This window comes from Oncorhynchus clarkii, chromosome 2 (genome assembly GCF_045791955.1).
Source record: "Oncorhynchus clarkii lewisi isolate Uvic-CL-2024 chromosome 2, UVic_Ocla_1.0, whole genome shotgun sequence".
In the NCBI taxonomy this organism is placed as follows: domain Eukaryota; kingdom Metazoa; phylum Chordata; class Actinopteri; order Salmoniformes; family Salmonidae; genus Oncorhynchus; species Oncorhynchus clarkii.
Window position 1 is genome coordinate 39,387,734 of NC_092148.1, and position 17,957 is coordinate 39,405,690.

Consider the following 17,957-nt stretch of genomic DNA (forward strand, 5'->3'; position numbering starts at 1 on the left):
AGTTCAGGGCAGGATTCTGGGTGGAGGCTGTCCCGTCGATGTGGATGGGGGAGTGCTCGCTCTCCTGAAGTCCACAATCAGCTCCTTCGTTTTGGTGACGTTGAGGGAGAAATTATTTTCCTGGCACCACTCCACCAGGGCCCTCACCTCCTCCCTGTAGGCTGTCTCGTCATTGTTGGTAATCAGACCTACTACTGTTGGGTCATCTGCAAACTGATGATGAAGTTGGAGGCGTGCCTGACCACGCAATCAAGGGAGAAATGGAGTACAGGATGGGGGTGAGCATGCACCCGTGTGGGGCCCTGTGTTGAGGATCATCTTAGCGGAGGTGTTGTTGCCTACCTTCACCACCTGAGGGAGGCCCGTGAGGAAGTCCAGAACCCAGTTGCACAGGGTGGGGTTCAGACCCAGGGCCCCAAGCTTAATGATGAGCTTGGAGGGTACCATTGTGGTGAAGGCTGAGCTGTAGTCAATGAACAGCATTCTTACCTAGGTATTCATCTTGTCCAGATGGGAAAAGGCAGTGTGTAGTGTGATGAAGATTGTATCATCTGTGGATATATTGGGGCGGTATGCAAATTGAAGTGGGTCTAGGGTGTGAGTGGTACGGGGTGATAGTCATTTAGTTAAATTACCTTTGCTTTCTTGGGTACAGAAACAATTGTGGTGCAGGGCTCTCTAACCCTGTTACTGGAAAGCTACCTTCTTGTCAGTTTTCACTCAAAACCCATCTGTAACAAACCTGATTTAGCTTATCAACCAGCTAATTATTAGAATCAGGTGCATATATTCAGGTTGGAGCAAAAACCTACCAGATGGTGTCTCTCCAGGACCAGGGTTGAAGAGCCCTGCTCTAGTGTGCATCCACTCAGTTAACTGTTCCAAGTTGTAAAATGTTCAACCTAGAGATTTTTCTTCACAACTTTGCTGAATAACTTTATGATCCTAAGGGTTTCAAACTATTGCCTCAATATTTTGGAGTGACTTGGGCTTTCTGTAATAGGGGTTGGAAGACAGTCTGAAACTGTGTTACTGAAGTCATAAAAGGCTAGTGAAAGTTAGTGTCCTCCCAGGTTTTAGAGCCTAGTATAGTAGCAGTGTGTGTGTGTGTCCTTCAGCCTGCTTCACAGTATATGGCTGTCACAGTTGTGTCTGGCTCTAAAAAGTTAGTTTTTAGAAAACTACATAAAAAGGCCCACTAACACCGGCCTGAATTGCCAACTTTTAAGTAGTTTTGGAGATCATTCCACATGAGGCGAAAAAAAGCAGATTTCCCTAACTCGGTGGAGATTGAAGGGATCACCAGGGCACAGGAGGTTGGTGGCACCTTAATTGGGGAGGACGAGCTCATGCTAATGGCTGAAGCGGAATTAGTGGAATGGAATCAAATACATGGTTTCCATGTGTTTGATGCCATTCCATTTCCTCCGTTCCAGCCATTATTATGAGCCGCCCTCCCCTCACCAGCCTCCACTGCTTCAGGGGTAGCCGTGTCTGAGTCCGGGTCTGGTAACTTATACGTCTGAAGGTTAACAATTTTATGCAAGAGGACTTTATAGGCAAAAAGAGAGCAATGCATCAAGACTTCATTAGAGGGCAAGGTTACGTTTTGATACAAATTGCAATGATGTGTGCCGAACCTATCACTCCTAATAAAGCACTATGACAAACTGTGTCCAATGGCTTCAATACAGTGGCAGCTGCATTCATACAGATGATTTCACCATAGTCAATTACTGGAATGAATGTTGACTGAATTATTTGTTTTCTGCTATTTAGCAGAAGACAGGGCCTGTTTAACTAATTCATCAACATGCTTTTTGAAAGATAGATTTTCCATCAACTCAGATATTTATAAGCGGGGACATGATCAATGAGGTCACCTTCCAAAGTACGAATACATTTTTACGTGATTTGGAAAATAACATGTACTTGGTTTTACCTGCAATAAGTACTAATTTCAAGTCAATAGATGCTTTCTGCAGGGCAATAAAGGCAGATTGAAGCTCTGACAGAGCCTGGTCAGCTGTGGGAGCAGTAGAATACACCACCGTGTCATCTTCATGCATGTGAAAGTAATAACAAAATATGAACTGTTAATGTAAATAGTGGAAAGAACTGGACCAAGATTCGATCCCTGTGGGAAACCCCTGAATGTTCAAACCAGCTACACGTAGCCTGGTCCAGGCCAATTGATTAAAGCAGGGTGCTCCAACCCTGCTACTGGAGAGCTAACATTCTGTAGGTTTTCCCTAACCCTAATCTAGCACACTTAATTCAAATCATTTGCTGGTTAATAAGCTAAATCAGGTTAGTTAGTTGAAACAAAAACCAGGAAGTTATCTCTCCAAGAACAGGGTTGGAGAGCCCTGGATTAAAGCCTCTGAATAAGCAATGAGTGATCCACAGTGTCGAAGGCTTTAGAGAGATCAATAAAAAGGGCCACACAGTGTTTATTCTTATCCAAGCAATTAAGAACATCATTTAAAAGAAGAGGAGTAGCAGAGATGGTGCTATGACCTTCTCTGAAACCTTACTGGTGTACAATTAGAACACATTTCTTAGTTAAATAGGATCTAAATTAAGTATTTACCAAGGATTCTGCTATTTTTGCTAGGCAAGAGAGTTTGGAAATGGGGCGATAATTATTTAGGTCACATGGGCCACCACCTTTGTGAAGGGGAAGTACCCTGGGGATGGTACCAGAAATAATTGTAAAAAAAAAACATATACAAAAGTATATAGCCACACCCGTTGCTGACAGGTGTATAAAATTGAGCACACAGGCATACAACCATATAGACAAACATTGGCAGTAGAATGGCCTTACTGAAGAGTGACTTTTCAGTGACTTTCAACGTGGCACCGTCATAGGACGTCACCTTTCCAACAAGTTAGTTCGTAAAATTTCTACCCTGCTAGAGCTTCCCCCCGGTCAACTGTAAGTGCTGTTATTGTGACGTGGAAACTTCTAGGAGCCACAACAACTCAGCCACGAAGTGGTAGGCCACACAAGCTCACAGAAAGGAACCGCCGAGTGCTGAAGAACATAGCGCGTAAAATAAATCTGTCCTCGGTTGCAACACACACTACCGAGTTCCAAACTGTCTCTGGAGGCAACGTCAGCACAAGAACTGTTCGTCAGGAGCTTCATGAAATGGTGTCCATGGCCAATCGGCCACACACAAGTCTAAGATCACCATGTGCAATGCCAAGCGTTGGCTGGAGTGGTGTAAAGCTCGCCGCCATTGGACTCTGGAGCAGTGTGAATGGAGTGATGGCAGTCTGACAGACACATCTGGGTTTGGCAGACGTCAGGAGAATGCTACCTGCTTGAATGCATAGTTCCAACTATAAAGTTAGGTAGGGGAATAATGGTCTTGGGCAGTTTGGGGAAGGCCCTTTTCTGTTTAAGCATGACAATGCCCCTGTGCACAAAGCGAGATCAATGCAGAAATGGTTTATTGAGATCTGTGTGTAAGAACTTGACTGGCCTGCACAGAGCCCTGACCTCAACCCCATCGAACACCTTTGGGATGAATTGGAACGCCGATTGCCAGCCAGACCTAATCGCCCAACATCAGTGCCCAACCACACTAATGCTCGTGGCTGAATGGAAGCAGGTCCCCGCAGCAATGTTCCAACATCTAGTGGAAAGCCTTCCCAGAAGAGTGAAGGCTGGTTATGGCAGCAAAGGGGGACCAACTCCAGATTAATGCAGAGAGGAGCAGAAATCTGCAGCAAGAAAGGATCAAGCAAAGGTGTCTAGAAAGGTGTCTAGCACATCAGAAGAAGAAATTTGTTGAAATGAAAACACAGATTAACTAGAAGTTGACAGAACTTTCATCAAGACAACTAGAGGCTGATACAACTTGCTTAGGTAGGGAAAGAGAGGAATTTCCATATTTTGGTGCGTTAACTGTTTTCCAAAATTTAGATGGATCACCGACAGTCGGAGATAGAACTTAAAAAGTAGAAGTTGACACAACTTCCATCGAGGCAACTAAATTCTGGGAGAGGGGCATGCAGTCAACTGGCTAACCAGGGTCAATTAAACCACAATTTATTTCAAATAAAAAGCCCACCGACATAAAATGCTGATTAAAAGCATCACTTATCTAATTTTTCTCAGTAATGGTGCCAGAGTCTTAAACAACTTTCTTAGGCAGGGAAAGAGGCATTTCCATGCTTCAGTGCATTAACTGTTTTCCAAAATTTAGATGGATCACCAGCAGAGTCATAGATAGAAAAAAGTATCTAGATGTAACTTTATTGAGGTAGTGCATCTACAGAGTCAGTTTTTCTAGCCTTGGACCAGACGTGATTACTCATCAGAAGATCTGAAAGTTCTATAGAGAACCAAGGATTTGTTTAATTTTTTTACTCTAAGGCGTTGGCAGTGTTTGTTTGCCAGAGGGATAAAAATAGATGAGAACAATTCTAGAGCTAATTTAGGGTCAAGCATTCAGCTGTCAGAGTAAAACATATCATGGAGAAAAATGTTTAAAATTAGTGTTAATGTGTTTGGTATCTCTAATACATGCAATAGAACAGTGATCACTGAGATCATTAGCAAATACTCCACTGTACTTGTGGGCGATATTTGTCAGAATCAGGTCAATCAGCAATACGTTTGCTGGATTTTTTATATTAATCTGGGTGGGTTTTGCAATCAATTGAGTTAGATTAACATGACAAATATTGTTAAAATGGTCTGAGCCCGGGGTAAGCTAATCTAAGTTAAAATCCATAGAGTCGACTAATTCAGATTACAGAAATGGGGGGGTGGGGGGAGTTAGCTAGCTACTCTGGATAAAGTCAGTCATGAGAATATGCTGATCATATTTAGGTTATAACAGTTAAATGTATCATTGGTCTGCTTTTTTAAAATGACTTTTTAACCCTAATTGGAGGTTACTGTCTTATCTCATTACTTAAACTCCAGCACGGACTCTGGAGAGGCAAAGGTTGAGAGTCATGGGTCCTCTGAAATACGGCCCTGCCAAGTCGCACTGCTTCTTGACTCACTACTCGCTAAACCCGGAAGTCAGCCGCACCAATGTGTCGGAGGAAACACTGCACAACTGGCGACATGCATCTGCCTGGCCCGCCACAAGGAGTCGCTAGAGTGCAATGGGATAAGGACATCCCGCCCCTAACCAATTGTGCGGCGCCTTATGGGTCTCCCGGTTGCAGCTGGCTGCATCACAGCCCAAACCCGGGTCTGTAGTGACGCCTCTAGCACTGCGATGCAGTGCCTTAGACCGCTGCGCCACACACTATAATTACCATTGGATTGTACTGTATATGGTAAATAGCAGTCCAAATTGTTGCTTTCTCTATAATGCTCCAATCTTTACCACTGACCTAAATTGACCTACATCCCGCTTCTCATTGGCTAGACCTGACAGTGATATCATATTGTGGTGTCTTTTATATGTTGAACACACACACACATTCACCCGACGTGGCTATCACAGTGGCCCTCACCCTCCCTCCATCTCTCTCCCTCTTTCTCTTCCCCACCTTCTGTCAGTCTCTCTAGCCTCCTCTTCTCACATAAACCCTAATGTTCATTGTTTGTTCTCTCTCTCTTCCTCTCCCTCTCTCCCCGTTTTCTTTGCTTCCCGTTTGTGTACCTAGGTAGCCCCTTGAATAACTTCTTTGACGTAATTGAAAAACTTTTTTCAGAGGAGAAGAACGGCCAGGTGCCTCACCACCAACCCCCCGCTACCCCAACCACCCGACATTGCTCCTCTTCCATGCGAGAAGATACAAAATGTCCGCCCACCACGGGCCGAGACAGAGTCAGGATGGCGTCCATTGGGACACTGGAGGAATCCTAGACCAGGAAACTGTAGTAGCAGTAGAGCCAAAATGTTAGTTAGAGTTAAGATGAAGCATTAAAGATCCAAACCCGAGTATCACTTTACCCATTCTTATCAGGGGTTTTCGAAAAGTGGTCAGAGACTTGACATTGAAAAAGCTAGAAGTACTGTAACTGAACATACCCTCTTTGGACTCAATATACTTTTTGTATGAAAGAATGACTGTATAGAGAATTTGAATCAAACAGATATTTTACCAAACCCACACACACAATCTCCCCTCATCTTAACACACACACATACACACACACACACACACACACACACACACACACACACACACACACACACACACACACACACACACACACACCACCCCATCTAAGCGTCCGTGCCATTTTGTGTGCTCTCCCTCCCCCACTCTTTTGATCACATATTGGCACTGTTCCAAATATAAATACATCCTTGAAGTAATCACAGATCTGAATAGGTTAGATTGGTGAAAGTAGTAGGGTGGTAACCTTGCTTACATCTATCCAATCACTGTGCTTACCTCAAGGAAACGAGGAAGGAAGGATCCATTTCTGTATTTAGTACAGGGCCATTGTGTTCTCTCTCCTCTGCTCACCTGTGTGATGACTTGACTTGTTTCTACTACCAGGAATTATCCAGAAAACCTATTAGATCCTCCTCCTGCCTCCCTGCTCCACTCCGCCTATCCTCTTCCTCCTTGGCCATCACTTCAACCCCACCGTCTGCACACCAAGAGATGGACATTTGTTGACTGAGTTGGGGACCGCTTTTCAAGGTGCCTCCTTCGCTACCCCGAGCAGCAGTCCCCGAGGGAGAAAACAGCAATCCATATCCCTCTGATACACAAGCATGTTATACACATACAAATGCACACACACACACACACACACACACACACACACACACACACACACACCTTGAGATTATTAAGCATTTAACACCCAAACACACAATCTCATTACACAAATAAAAACACGCTCCCCTTCTCACACACTATTGCACAGTATTTATAGACAAACTCTGGGATGTAATAAGAACAAAGAATAAAAAAATGGACAGAACAATGAAGTGACCAAAAGGAGAAGCGAAGGAGGATGAGTTTGTTGATCTACTGTAGTATCAACATCCGACGCGGACGCTTGCTGGATTGTATCGTTTCTCTTTTTAATGTACTTCCTCTTTCTTTGTGAAGAAACTGGATTTAAAAATACTAAATGGACATTTATTAGACTCAATACCATTGCTGCAAATTGACTGGAATTGCTATTTCAGAAAGCAAGGTGTGTATGCAGTATGGGTTGGGGTGGTACGACTTGATCTGGGGTTGTGGGGAGGGGTGGAGGGAGTCAGGGTGGAGGTGGGTATTGGGGTATTGGGGGTTATCTAAATGAATGATCTACTCTGTTGTACAGACTGAATTCATTTCTTATGTAAAAAGGAAATGTCTAGTTGTGACAGTGTTTAGATATACCAGTAGGACCAGGTTTTACAAACTTGCGTTGCCACACCCCCCTTTATTTCGCCCTGTATTTTTGTTCATATGGTCATTTAGGATTATGAATTTGTTTGATTTGATCTGAGTAAGGTGTCATGGTACAAACATGACTGTATTCATCAAGTTTCTACCCCTTTTCCCCAGAGCACTTTGTGTCATTTGTCATGTACAGTATACCTATTTTAGTCTTAACTACCAGCAGTAGGAGTTTGAGGAAAAAAAAAAAAGTGAAACGCAATTGTGGATATTTTTGTATTTTTTCCTTATTTATTCATATTTGTTCATTTTCTCTGTTCCGTTTCCTAATTTGTTATTGTAACCTCACTCTTTATATGAAAGAAAAGCTGTTAGATCAGTTGAATGTTATTTATTTATTTACCTGCTTGTATGTTTGTAAATGAGGCAACAAGCTTTTGTTCAGTCAAATATTTCATTTTTTTCATTCCTTTGTCTGACTGTATTTCTTTCCTAGTGTTCAAGAGGGAGGGGGAAATACTTGTGTTGTATATGTTTAAAGGTCCACTGCAGCTGTATTTTTTTTCTCAACATCAAAACATTTCTGGGTAACAACCTTAATGTGATTGTTTTCAATTAAAATGATCAAAAACAAAATAAAAATAGCTTCTTAGCAGAGATACATTTCTCAAGCAACAATTTTACTAGGACAGTCTGGGAGTGGTCTGAGTGGGGAGGGGAAACTGAAAACTAGCTGTTATTGGCAGTGAAGTTTGGGACACTTTCTTATGGGTCTATTAACTCATTTACCGCCTGGTGATGTCACCAGGCAGGCCAATACTCCATCCCACTCAAACAGGCTGAAATTTCAGGCAGTCTTTTCAAACAGCTCTTACATTAAAAGGGCATTATTATCATTTTCACAATGTCACAGTATTATTCTAACCTCATAGTGTGGAAATATATATAACATACAGTAAATCTAGATTTTGACTGCACTGGGCCTTTAAGAAAAATGATTTTACCAGTCATTTAAGAATGTAGAATTTAGCCTCTTTTGGGGAGAAATATAGCTTCTATTGATATTTGTCAGTTTCATCTAATCATCATGTGTGTAGACCAGTTAGAGGTGTCAAACAACTTCCTCATCAATCTTCTTCTCTTGTACAGTACATAGACAAACATGGGGGTTGAAATGCTTCTTCTTCTTCTACACTGGAGATATTCCTGCTCTTATGCTTTTATCTTGTATTGCTGTGTGCATGTAAACATGAGCTTTTCTTTGCATGGCTTTAGTGTTAATGCTACATAGAACTCTCTCACTTTCTTTCCCTCTGCCCTTAGCCTAACAATTCTCTCTCTTTCTCTTCTTATGTTTAGCCTCCGCCACCTCTTCTTCTCCACTCTTGTTTCTTTTCCTCTATCTTTCCTTGCCCCCTCCTCTCTCTCTTCTTCTCCCCCCTTATCATCTATCTTGTGCACAGCATTGAGTGATGCTTCCTCTTGCTCTGTCCGTCACTCTGTACGGCTGTAAGGGAGGAAGCGCTGAGGGCACCGGGTGCTAGAGGAATTACACAGTCCTGGGTGGTGTCCCAAATGGCACCCTATTCGCTACGTAGTGCATTACTTTTGACCAGAAACCTATGGGTCTTGGTCAAAAGTAGTGCCCTATATAGGGAATAAGGTGCCATCTGGGACACACTCTTAAAGCGTTAACCGGTGAAAAGGGGCACCCGCATTGCTGATGTTTTGGCGGTGTCGGAGGTGTAACTGCGTTGGAGCTGTCAAATCGGTGAGCAGTAACTCTTGATCATTGTCACGAAGCCACACCCATCCAACTCGCGTTAGAAGTTCAGAACGACAGCGAATATTTGTATAAACCTTGCTGTCTGTCTCTCCGACATTTGCAACATTGAATTAGAATATTGAAACAATCTCCAGCTGTCCCATAGTATTGAACGTGTCAGGAGTCGGGACGACAGGCAGGCAGCTTTTCTCAGCCAGTCGAAATCATGAGCCAGCATAGTTCTTTGTATATATCCATAAAAATGATCAATAGAAAACAGGTCAAACAAAATGAAGTGCAGCTAGTTTAGAGTCTTTCCAGCTTCAGTTTGAAGTGATTGTGTTAGGTGTGTTCTCGGCTAGCTCTCGAACAACAGTGTCCTGACGAGGTGAAATCGCGTATCATTAGCTTATTATTATGGATGTAGCCAAGTAAATGTCACTACAAAACAGCTTAAACAAATGCTAATGCAGCTATTTTGTTGTTATTCTGGCTGCACTGTTTGACGTGACTGTAAATGAGTCATAGTTGGCTCGTTAGCAAGCAAGGGATAAGAACGTTGCCAGCCAGTATGGCAATGGAACGTTTAGATTGAACGACTGAGTCGCATCCATAGATACAGAACAAAAAGACTGAACGACTTGGTCTCTTCTCTGGCAACTGAACCGATAGAACAATTGACCAGCCGACTTGGGTAGCAACCCTAGATTTGTTTAGGAACTATATCTTGTGGAAGGATAAAGTAGTATCAAAAAATTCATCAAAACAAAGTTAATGAAATATGTCAATCATTATTTGAATATGTTGGTAATAAGGAACAGCCTCTATTCATCTTGTGTACAGTAGTTACAAATCTCTGAACTCATTGCTATGCAATTAAAATACAATTACCGAAGTATTATGTAACACAACGCTAATAAAATGTTGCTCCAAATGTAACTGAAATGTTTTACCCAGGCACAAGGACAGTTTCATGTTAAGTGTTACTGAGAACGCTAACACTAACATAAACATTTCTATTAAGTGTCGAAAGGAAACTATATAGTACAAAACTGCCTTCGTAAATCAACTACAGCCAAGGTAGGTTGAAAATTGTTAGTTTGTATTCTGTATTCTGTTAGTTTGTATTCTAAACTACCCCTTTAAAGATGGTGCATTGTGTGTTTGAAACAAGAACACTTACCCTCAGATGGACAAAGAGGTTCGAAGTTGTTTTTGCTAAGCATCCAACTTGCTGTTTGCAATGTTTGCAAATGGTTTTGAATTCTCTGCAGTATTTTCAGGTATGCTAAAATGTATTACAGTTTTCAAGCTTTTCAGTGGCATGTTGAACGAATCATACTTGAGTTAACTTATTTACACTTATCTGTACAATAGCTGGTTAATTGGTTTGACTTGACACCTGGGGCAATGGACATTTAGGAGAATGGACATTTACAGAATGGTCAGATAGAAATGTATTGTGTAGATCAAATAGGACTGTTAGATAGATTGGAATAGGAGATTGTGTGTGCTTTATTCATTTTATTTCCATCTTCAACATGCAGCTACAAATTCATCCCTGACCATAGTTGAAGGTAGCCAATCCAATAGTTCCTGAGATCTGTATTCAAATATTTGCTTAAAGTTGTTGCTTTCTCAGATTTGTAATCAAATAGTGTAAAACAGTAGTTACTTTCGGAGATGTGTATTCAAATATTTGTAAAAAGTAGAATTTTTTTTGGGGGGGCGGGGTCTGTATTCAAATTGTTTTAATCACCTACAAAGAAACTAGTTATCCCAGGTTTGCAAGGCTGCATGGGATTTCTGCACGCAGAGACATAAAAATAGTATCTACGAGTTCATCTGACTTGTTAATGTGACTGTGCAGCCAATGGCAATGTCCACTTTAGGTATAATGCCAAAAGCCACTTGTGGATTTGACAGCTCTAATGCAGTTCCACCTGTGACACCGCCAAAACAACCTCTTTGCTAAAGCAATACCCTACTGTTAGTTACCTCTTCACCCTCCCTATTTTCTACAGTGGAAAAACTAGCGACATTAAGGTCATCCGATGATACCAGTTTAGGTTACAGAGCATTTTGGGTATTATAGTTCTCGTGCTACACCAGGGCCGCAAGCACTCCTTTTATTACCAGAGCGGGATACAAGCAAATAAACAATGTCATCCTTCTTGTAACATAACTGTGAGCAACTTCAGTATGGAAAACTCCAATAAACTCAGTTAAGGGTTTTGTGTTGCCGTGTGTGTGTGTGTGTGTGTGTGTGTGTGTGTGTGTGTGTGTGTGTGTGTGTGTGTGTGTGTGTGTGTGTGTCTCTCTCTCTCTTAATGCAGTTAATGCAGAAATCAAAGAACCAGCATAGTTGTTTGTATATATCCATAAGAAGTATCAATAGAAAACAGGTCAAACAAAATGAAGTGCAGCTAGTTTAGTCTCTCTCTTAATGCAGTACCTTTCCACACCAGCAGAGAGAACCAGATCGCTTCAATACATATACTGGACCTTTTCTCAGGTAAGCTATCTCCTTATGGTGTTGTTGGGTGTCGAACATGTCGTCCTAAGGCTTACATACATTAAAAACACTCACTCCAATCAACTAAAACTCTTATTCTCACCATCTCTGTGAACCGTCCATATAGTTTTCTGCATTGCTTATATCCTGTTGGAATTCCAAGCTACATAACAGGGGACACTCTGGGATAATCCCAATTGCATACTCCTTGCGTCCTCTCTCTTCTCTCGTCTGCATTTCAAAACCATTGGATGAGAAAGCCAGAGGTCCCTCCAATCTCAACTTCTCCTCCAATGGGTTTTGAGAAGGAGGCGAGGAGAGAGGAGGACACAAGGAGTATGCAATTGAGATCTTCCAATTTTAAGAATCAAAAAGGGCATAAGTGACACTGGGTCAAATTTAGTACTTTTTAGTTGAGCATCATATAAGTATTATATTTAATTAGTCATCTAAAATAGGGGCTCAATTGAATCCATAACGCTGAGCGCTATAGGGCAATTGAAATTTAAAGGCAATGCTCCCACGTTTGCGGAGACTGCGTTCCCCATAAACACTGTATATGTCAGTGCAATCGGAAATTGGCTTTATATTTCAAGCGCTCTATAGCGCTGAACTTCGGCGATAAGGAATGAATCGAGCCCTAGATCTATCCAGTGGCAAAATAACCTACTCAAATCTACCCTGGTCTCAGATCTGTTTGTGCTCTTGCTAATTTCATTGCTGTCAACGGCATGGCAACTCCATAAGGAGTTGGCAACAGAGAAGAAACAGACAGGCACCCAGGCTAACAAATACCTACCTGCATTGAAATAAAAGGTAAAAACATAAAGACCTATTAAAATCAATTGCTTGCCAGGCTTGATGCTTTATTACAGTATTTATTACAGTATTGAGCAGTAAAGCAGAGTTTACGTAGGAGGTTGCAGTTCCAAATCCCATGTTGGCTACTGTTATATCCTATTCATACTATTGTGCCTAACCAACCAAGCTGCACTGGCCTGGTTCCTCATCCACCATAGTTTCTGGAACTGTGCTGAAAATGAGAATAATAAAATAGCCTGGGCCAGCACAGTGTGGTTCAGGTCAGCACAATAGTGTGAAATGATATTATTGTACCTTGCCAGGGTTTTGTTCATTAGAGCACGTGACGGAAAACATTTAGCAATGTAAAACAAAACATTTGAATTCTCAGGTACTCCCTACCTGTTTCAGTCTGGTTTCTTCCATTTGAACATGACCCAGTTTACTTACAGTTGAAGTCGGAAGTTTACATACACCTCAGCCAAATACATTTAAACTCAGTTTTTCACAATTCCTGCCATTCAATCCTAGTAAACATTCCCTGTTTTAGGTCAGTTAGGATCACCACTTTATTTTAAGAATGTGAAAAGGCAGAATAATAGTATCAAGAATGATTTATTTCAGCTGTTATTTCTTTCATCACATTCCCAGTGGGTCAGAAGTTTCATACACTTAATTAGTATTTGGTAGCATTGCCTTTATATTGTTTAACTTGGGTCAAACGTTTTGGGTAGCCTTCCACAAGCTTCCCACAATAAGTTGGGTGAATTTTGGCCCATTCCTTCTTATAGAGCTGGTGTAACTGAGTCAGGTTTGTAGGCCTCCTTGCTTGCACACGCTTTTTCAGTTCTGCCCACACATTTTCCATAGGATTGAGGTCAGGTCCTTGTGATGGCCACTCCAATACCTTGACTTTGTTGTCCTTAAGCCATTTTGCCACAACTTTGGAAGTATTCTTGGGGTCATTGTCCATTTGGAAGACCCATTTGTGACCAAGCTTTAACTTCCTGACAGATGTCTTGAGTTGTTGCTTCAATATATCAACATAATTTTCCTTCCTAGTGATGCCATCTATTTTATGAAGTGCACCAGTCCCTCCTGCAGCAAAGCACCCCCACAACACTGTGCTTCACGGTTGGGATGGTGTTCTTCGGCTTGCAAGTTTAACCCCTTTTCCTCCAAAAATAACAATGGTTTTTATGGCGAAACAGTTCTATTTTTGTTTCATCAGATCAGAGGACATTTCTCCAAAATGTACCATCTTTGTCTCCATGTGCTGTTGCAAACCGTAGCCTGTCTTTTTTATGGCGGTTTTGGAGCAGTGGCTTCTTCCTTGTTGAGCGGCCTTTCAGGTTCTGTCAAAATAGGACTCATTTTACAGTGGATATAGATACTTTTGTACCTGTTTCCCCCAGCATCTTCACAAGGTCCTTTGCTGTTGTTCTGGGATTGATTTACATTTTTCGCACCAAAGTATGTTCATCTCTAGGAGACAGAACGCGTCTCCTTCCTGAGCGTTGTGACAGCTGCGTGGTCCCATGGTGTTTATACTTGCGAACTATTGTTTGTACAGATGAACGTGGTACCTTCAGGCATTTGGAAATTACTCCCAAGGATGAACCATACTTTTTTTTTCTTTTTCTGAGGTTTTGGCTGATTTCTTTTGATTTTCCCATGATGTCAAACAAAGAGGCTTGAAATCATGAGTTTGTACATCCACAGGTACACCTCCAACTGACTAAAATTATGTCAATTAGAACCTTCTAAATGACTCAAATGATGTCAATTAGACTATCTAAAGCTTATAAAGCCATGACATCATTTTCTGGAATTTTCCAAGCTGTTTAAAGGCCCGGTCTACTTAGTGTATGTAAACCTCTGACCCACTGGAATTGTGATACAGTGAATAATAAGTGAAATAATCTGTCTGCAAACAATTGTTGGAAAAATTACTTGTGTCATGCACAAAGTAGATGTCCTAACCGACTTGCTAAAACTATAGCTTGTTAACAAGACATTTGTGGAGTGGTTGAAAAATGAGTTTTAATGACTCCAACCTAAGTGTATGTAAACTTCCGACTTCAACTGTAATGGTTAGTGTGTAAAAGGCCTGGAATTGTCCAGCTACACAAAGCTTTATCTTACATTAATAATAATAATTTGCCTAAAATTATAAAAACACAACAAAAAGGGAACTCCCTGTTAAATACTCTCACATCTTTTTTTCTTTAAATAGAAAATGTCCATTCCATTTAGTGTTATTCTTTCCTCTTCACTCTGGCAAAAAAAGAAATTAAAAAATAAAACTACTATGTATAAAGAAAATACACTTAGTAAAACCAACTTCTTTGAATCCACTGTGGGGGCTCTCAAATCCACCTCTTCTCTCACAGTCTTCACCACTCTGAAGGGGGCTGAAGGAAAAGAGAAAAGTCCAGCCCCTTCATATCAGTGGCCCGTTAAAATAAAGTTCCAGACTTTCTATATTCCATCAGAACCTTTTTACCTTTATTTGAGGCATAGAAACATAATCTAGTCACTCTATTTCTATAATCTGAAGACTTTACGGGCTTTGTCCACTGGGCGGCAGCAGTGTTCTAGAAATCCTAAATGTTAAAGTTCTCACTGCCTCATTCCGCTGTCTTGTCCGTCTCTGTACACAAGCTTCCAGAGCCTTTGTGACAAACAGAAAGACAGATGGATAGACCATTCTGTCTACTCTTCCACTGCGTATATATAGCTATTGTAATAGACAGCTAGAGGTGAGTACTTCAGGTCAAACACTGAATTGTCCGTGTAGCAAAATAAATTGTCCAGGAGTCAAATTTGGGAACAGGCCATCACGGTACCCATCCTGTACCCATCACACCCACTCTCTATCCAGCCTTATCTCTTTCATCCTCGTCTTACCCTCCACCGAGAAATAATGATTACGGATGACGATGCCCTTAGATGCTGAGCTAAGGTCAGTTTCTGTGGTTTTCCCACTAATGGTTCAGGTTAGGATCGCGGGACGGCAATCTGATCCTAAATCTGTATCTAAGGGCACTCGTGATGTCCTCGGACACTTGAGACGTCCTCCTCCCAGGAGGAAGAGAGTGTGCACCGATCGCACACTCTCTTCCTCCTTCTCCTCTCCTCCTCTGCATTCCATCCTTCTCCCTTCCCCGTCAGACACGGGAGGTGATGTAGAGAGAGCGTAGCCGGCGAGCCAGGGTTGTCTCGAGTTCCTCCAGTGGCGAGTCTCCCCTAGGAGGCACCATTTTAGGCCCAGAGCCCATCTCCGTCACCCAGCGGGCCCCCATAGGCCCCAGGAGCAGGGACCGGAAGGCCTCTCTCTCCAGGAGCCCTGCCATGTGCTGCAGGAAGAAGCCCTCGCAGAACGAACTCAGCACTGAAGCAGCGTGGGCCTGGGTTTGACAGAGAGAGAGAGACACACAATTATGGCTCAATTCACTACAAAACCAGACTGCAGTATTTACGCAGTAGCTATTTTTCCCATGGTACTGTTTAACAAACCACTACCAGATAGACCCCAGTCACAGCTATTCTTTACCTTTTCAGAATAACACGGAACCCAAACCGCCTGCGCGCGTGCGCCATTGTGCGCTACCGTGCATAAATGTATTTTGTCCCCCTACACCAAATGCGATCACGACACGCAGGTTAAAATATCAAAACAAACTCTGAACCAATGACATTAATTTGGGGACAGGTCGAAAAGCATTAAACATGTATGGCAATTTAGCTAGGACTTGCTAGCTAATTGGTCCTATTTAGCTAGCTTGCTGTTGCTAGCTAATTTGTCCTGGGATATGAACATTGAGTTGTTATTTTACGTGAAATGTACAAGGTCCTCTACTCCGACAAGTAATCCACACATAAAACGGTCAACCAAATAGTTTCTAGTCATCTCTCCTCCTTCCAGACTTTCTCATCTTTGAACTTATATGGTGATTGGCATCTACACTTTCATGGTATTACCACGACAACCGGCAAAACAGTTCGTCTTTCAATCACCCACGTGGGTATAACCAATGAGGAGATGGCAGGTGGGTACCTGCTTCTATAAACCAATGAGGAGATGGGAGAGGCAGGACTTGCAGCGCGATCTGAGTCAGAAATAGGAATGACTTCTATTTTAGCCCTTGGCAAAGCAGACGCTCATTGGCGCGTGCGAGCAGTGTGGGTGCAATAATTTAATAACATGGATTTCTACATTTATTTTGCAACGCTCGCGCGTCCGGTCTGGTCAGCATGTAAGAAAGAGTGTAGTGTGACATTTGGGTGAAATTTGTAAACTGAGACTCTTAATACATGACGGTATCCAACAAACAACTGAGATCCAGAATACACAGTGAGAGTCTATATCTAGGGCCTTACCTTGGCCGTCCTGTAGATGCTGACAGCATTTTCAAGATCGATGCTCTGGGAGCAGATGATCTCACAGTGTCTCTGTAGGGCCCCCAGCTGAAAGACGCTGGCTGCTGAAAGCAGCTGGGGGACACCATCCACATAACAAAATACAGCAGATTAGATAATGCTACAAGTTCTCAGGCCTGTGATCCATTCAAAGCTTTTTTTTTGCCCAACAAATCAAGCAAATTATGTGATCCCAGTATGAATATGTGAAGAAAACAAAACAGTGATTTACTGCTATGGTGAATTTGGTTGTAGATTTAATACAAGTGACATACAGTTTGGCTCGATTTCAATGTCTTATAAATCTGTCCTGTCCTCGCCTACTCGCCTTCATCTGCACTGATTGGAAAAGGCTTGACAGGATTTGACCTGATCAGTGCCTTCAGATCAGTGCAATGAATGAGTAGGTGAGGATGCATAATTGGGAAGGAGTCTACAGTGCCTTGCGAAAGTATTCGGCCCCCTTGAACTTTGCGACCTTTTGCCACATTTCAGGCTTCAAACATAAAGATATAAAACTGTATTTTTTTGTGAAGAATCAACAACAAGTGGGACACAATCATGAAGTGGAACGACATTTATTGGATATTTCAAACTTTTTTAACAAATCAAAAACTGAAAAATTGGGCGTGCAAAATTATTCAGCCCCCTTAAGTTAATACTTTGTAGCACCACCTTTTGCTGCGATTACAGCTGTAAGTCGCTTGGGGTATGTCTCTATCAGTTTTGCACATCGAGAGACTGACATTTTTTCCCATTCCTCCTTGCAAAACAGCTCAAGCTCAGTGAGGTTGGATGGAGAGCATTTGTGAACAGCAGTTTTCAGTTCTTTCCACAGATTCTCAATTGGATTCAGGTCTGGACTTTGACTTGGCCATTCTAACACCTGGATATGTTTATTTTTGAACCATTCCATTGTAGATTTTGCTTTATGTTTTGGATCATTGTCTTGTTGGAAGACAAATAATAATAATTAATTTTGCACGCCCAATTTTTTAGTTTTTGATTTGTTAAAAAAGTTTGAAATATCCAATAAATGTCGTTCCACTTCATGATTGTGTCCCACTTGTTGTTGATTCTTCATAAAAAAATACAGTTTTATATCTTTATGTTTGAAGCCTG

General features: G+C 41.8%; 2 protein-coding genes across 2 annotated transcripts in view; one reads left to right on the forward strand and one right to left on the reverse strand.

Moving 5' to 3' along the window:
- Positions 1-6,083, forward strand: part of LOC139367884 (BR serine/threonine kinase 2a) — a 497,374-nt gene extending 491,291 nt beyond the window's left edge. The window contains exon 19 of the mRNA XM_071106247.1: positions 5,644-6,083. Within this exon, the coding sequence (XP_070962348.1) occupies positions 5,644-5,846 (203 nt within the window). The 3' untranslated portion in view covers positions 5,847-6,083. The remainder of the gene's footprint in view (positions 1-5,643) is intronic.
- A 6,383-nt stretch (positions 6,084-12,466) lies between these two features.
- LOC139367912 (ankyrin repeat and BTB (POZ) domain containing 2b) overlaps positions 12,467-17,957 on the reverse strand; it is a 161,390-nt gene continuing 155,899 nt past the window's right edge. The window contains exons 16-17 of the mRNA XM_071106296.1: positions 16,797-16,910; positions 12,467-15,823 (exon numbers count right to left, since the gene is read on the reverse strand). Of these exons, the coding sequence (XP_070962397.1) occupies positions 15,584-15,823; positions 16,797-16,910 (354 nt within the window). The 3' untranslated portion in view covers positions 12,467-15,583. The remainder of the gene's footprint in view (positions 15,824-16,796; positions 16,911-17,957) is intronic.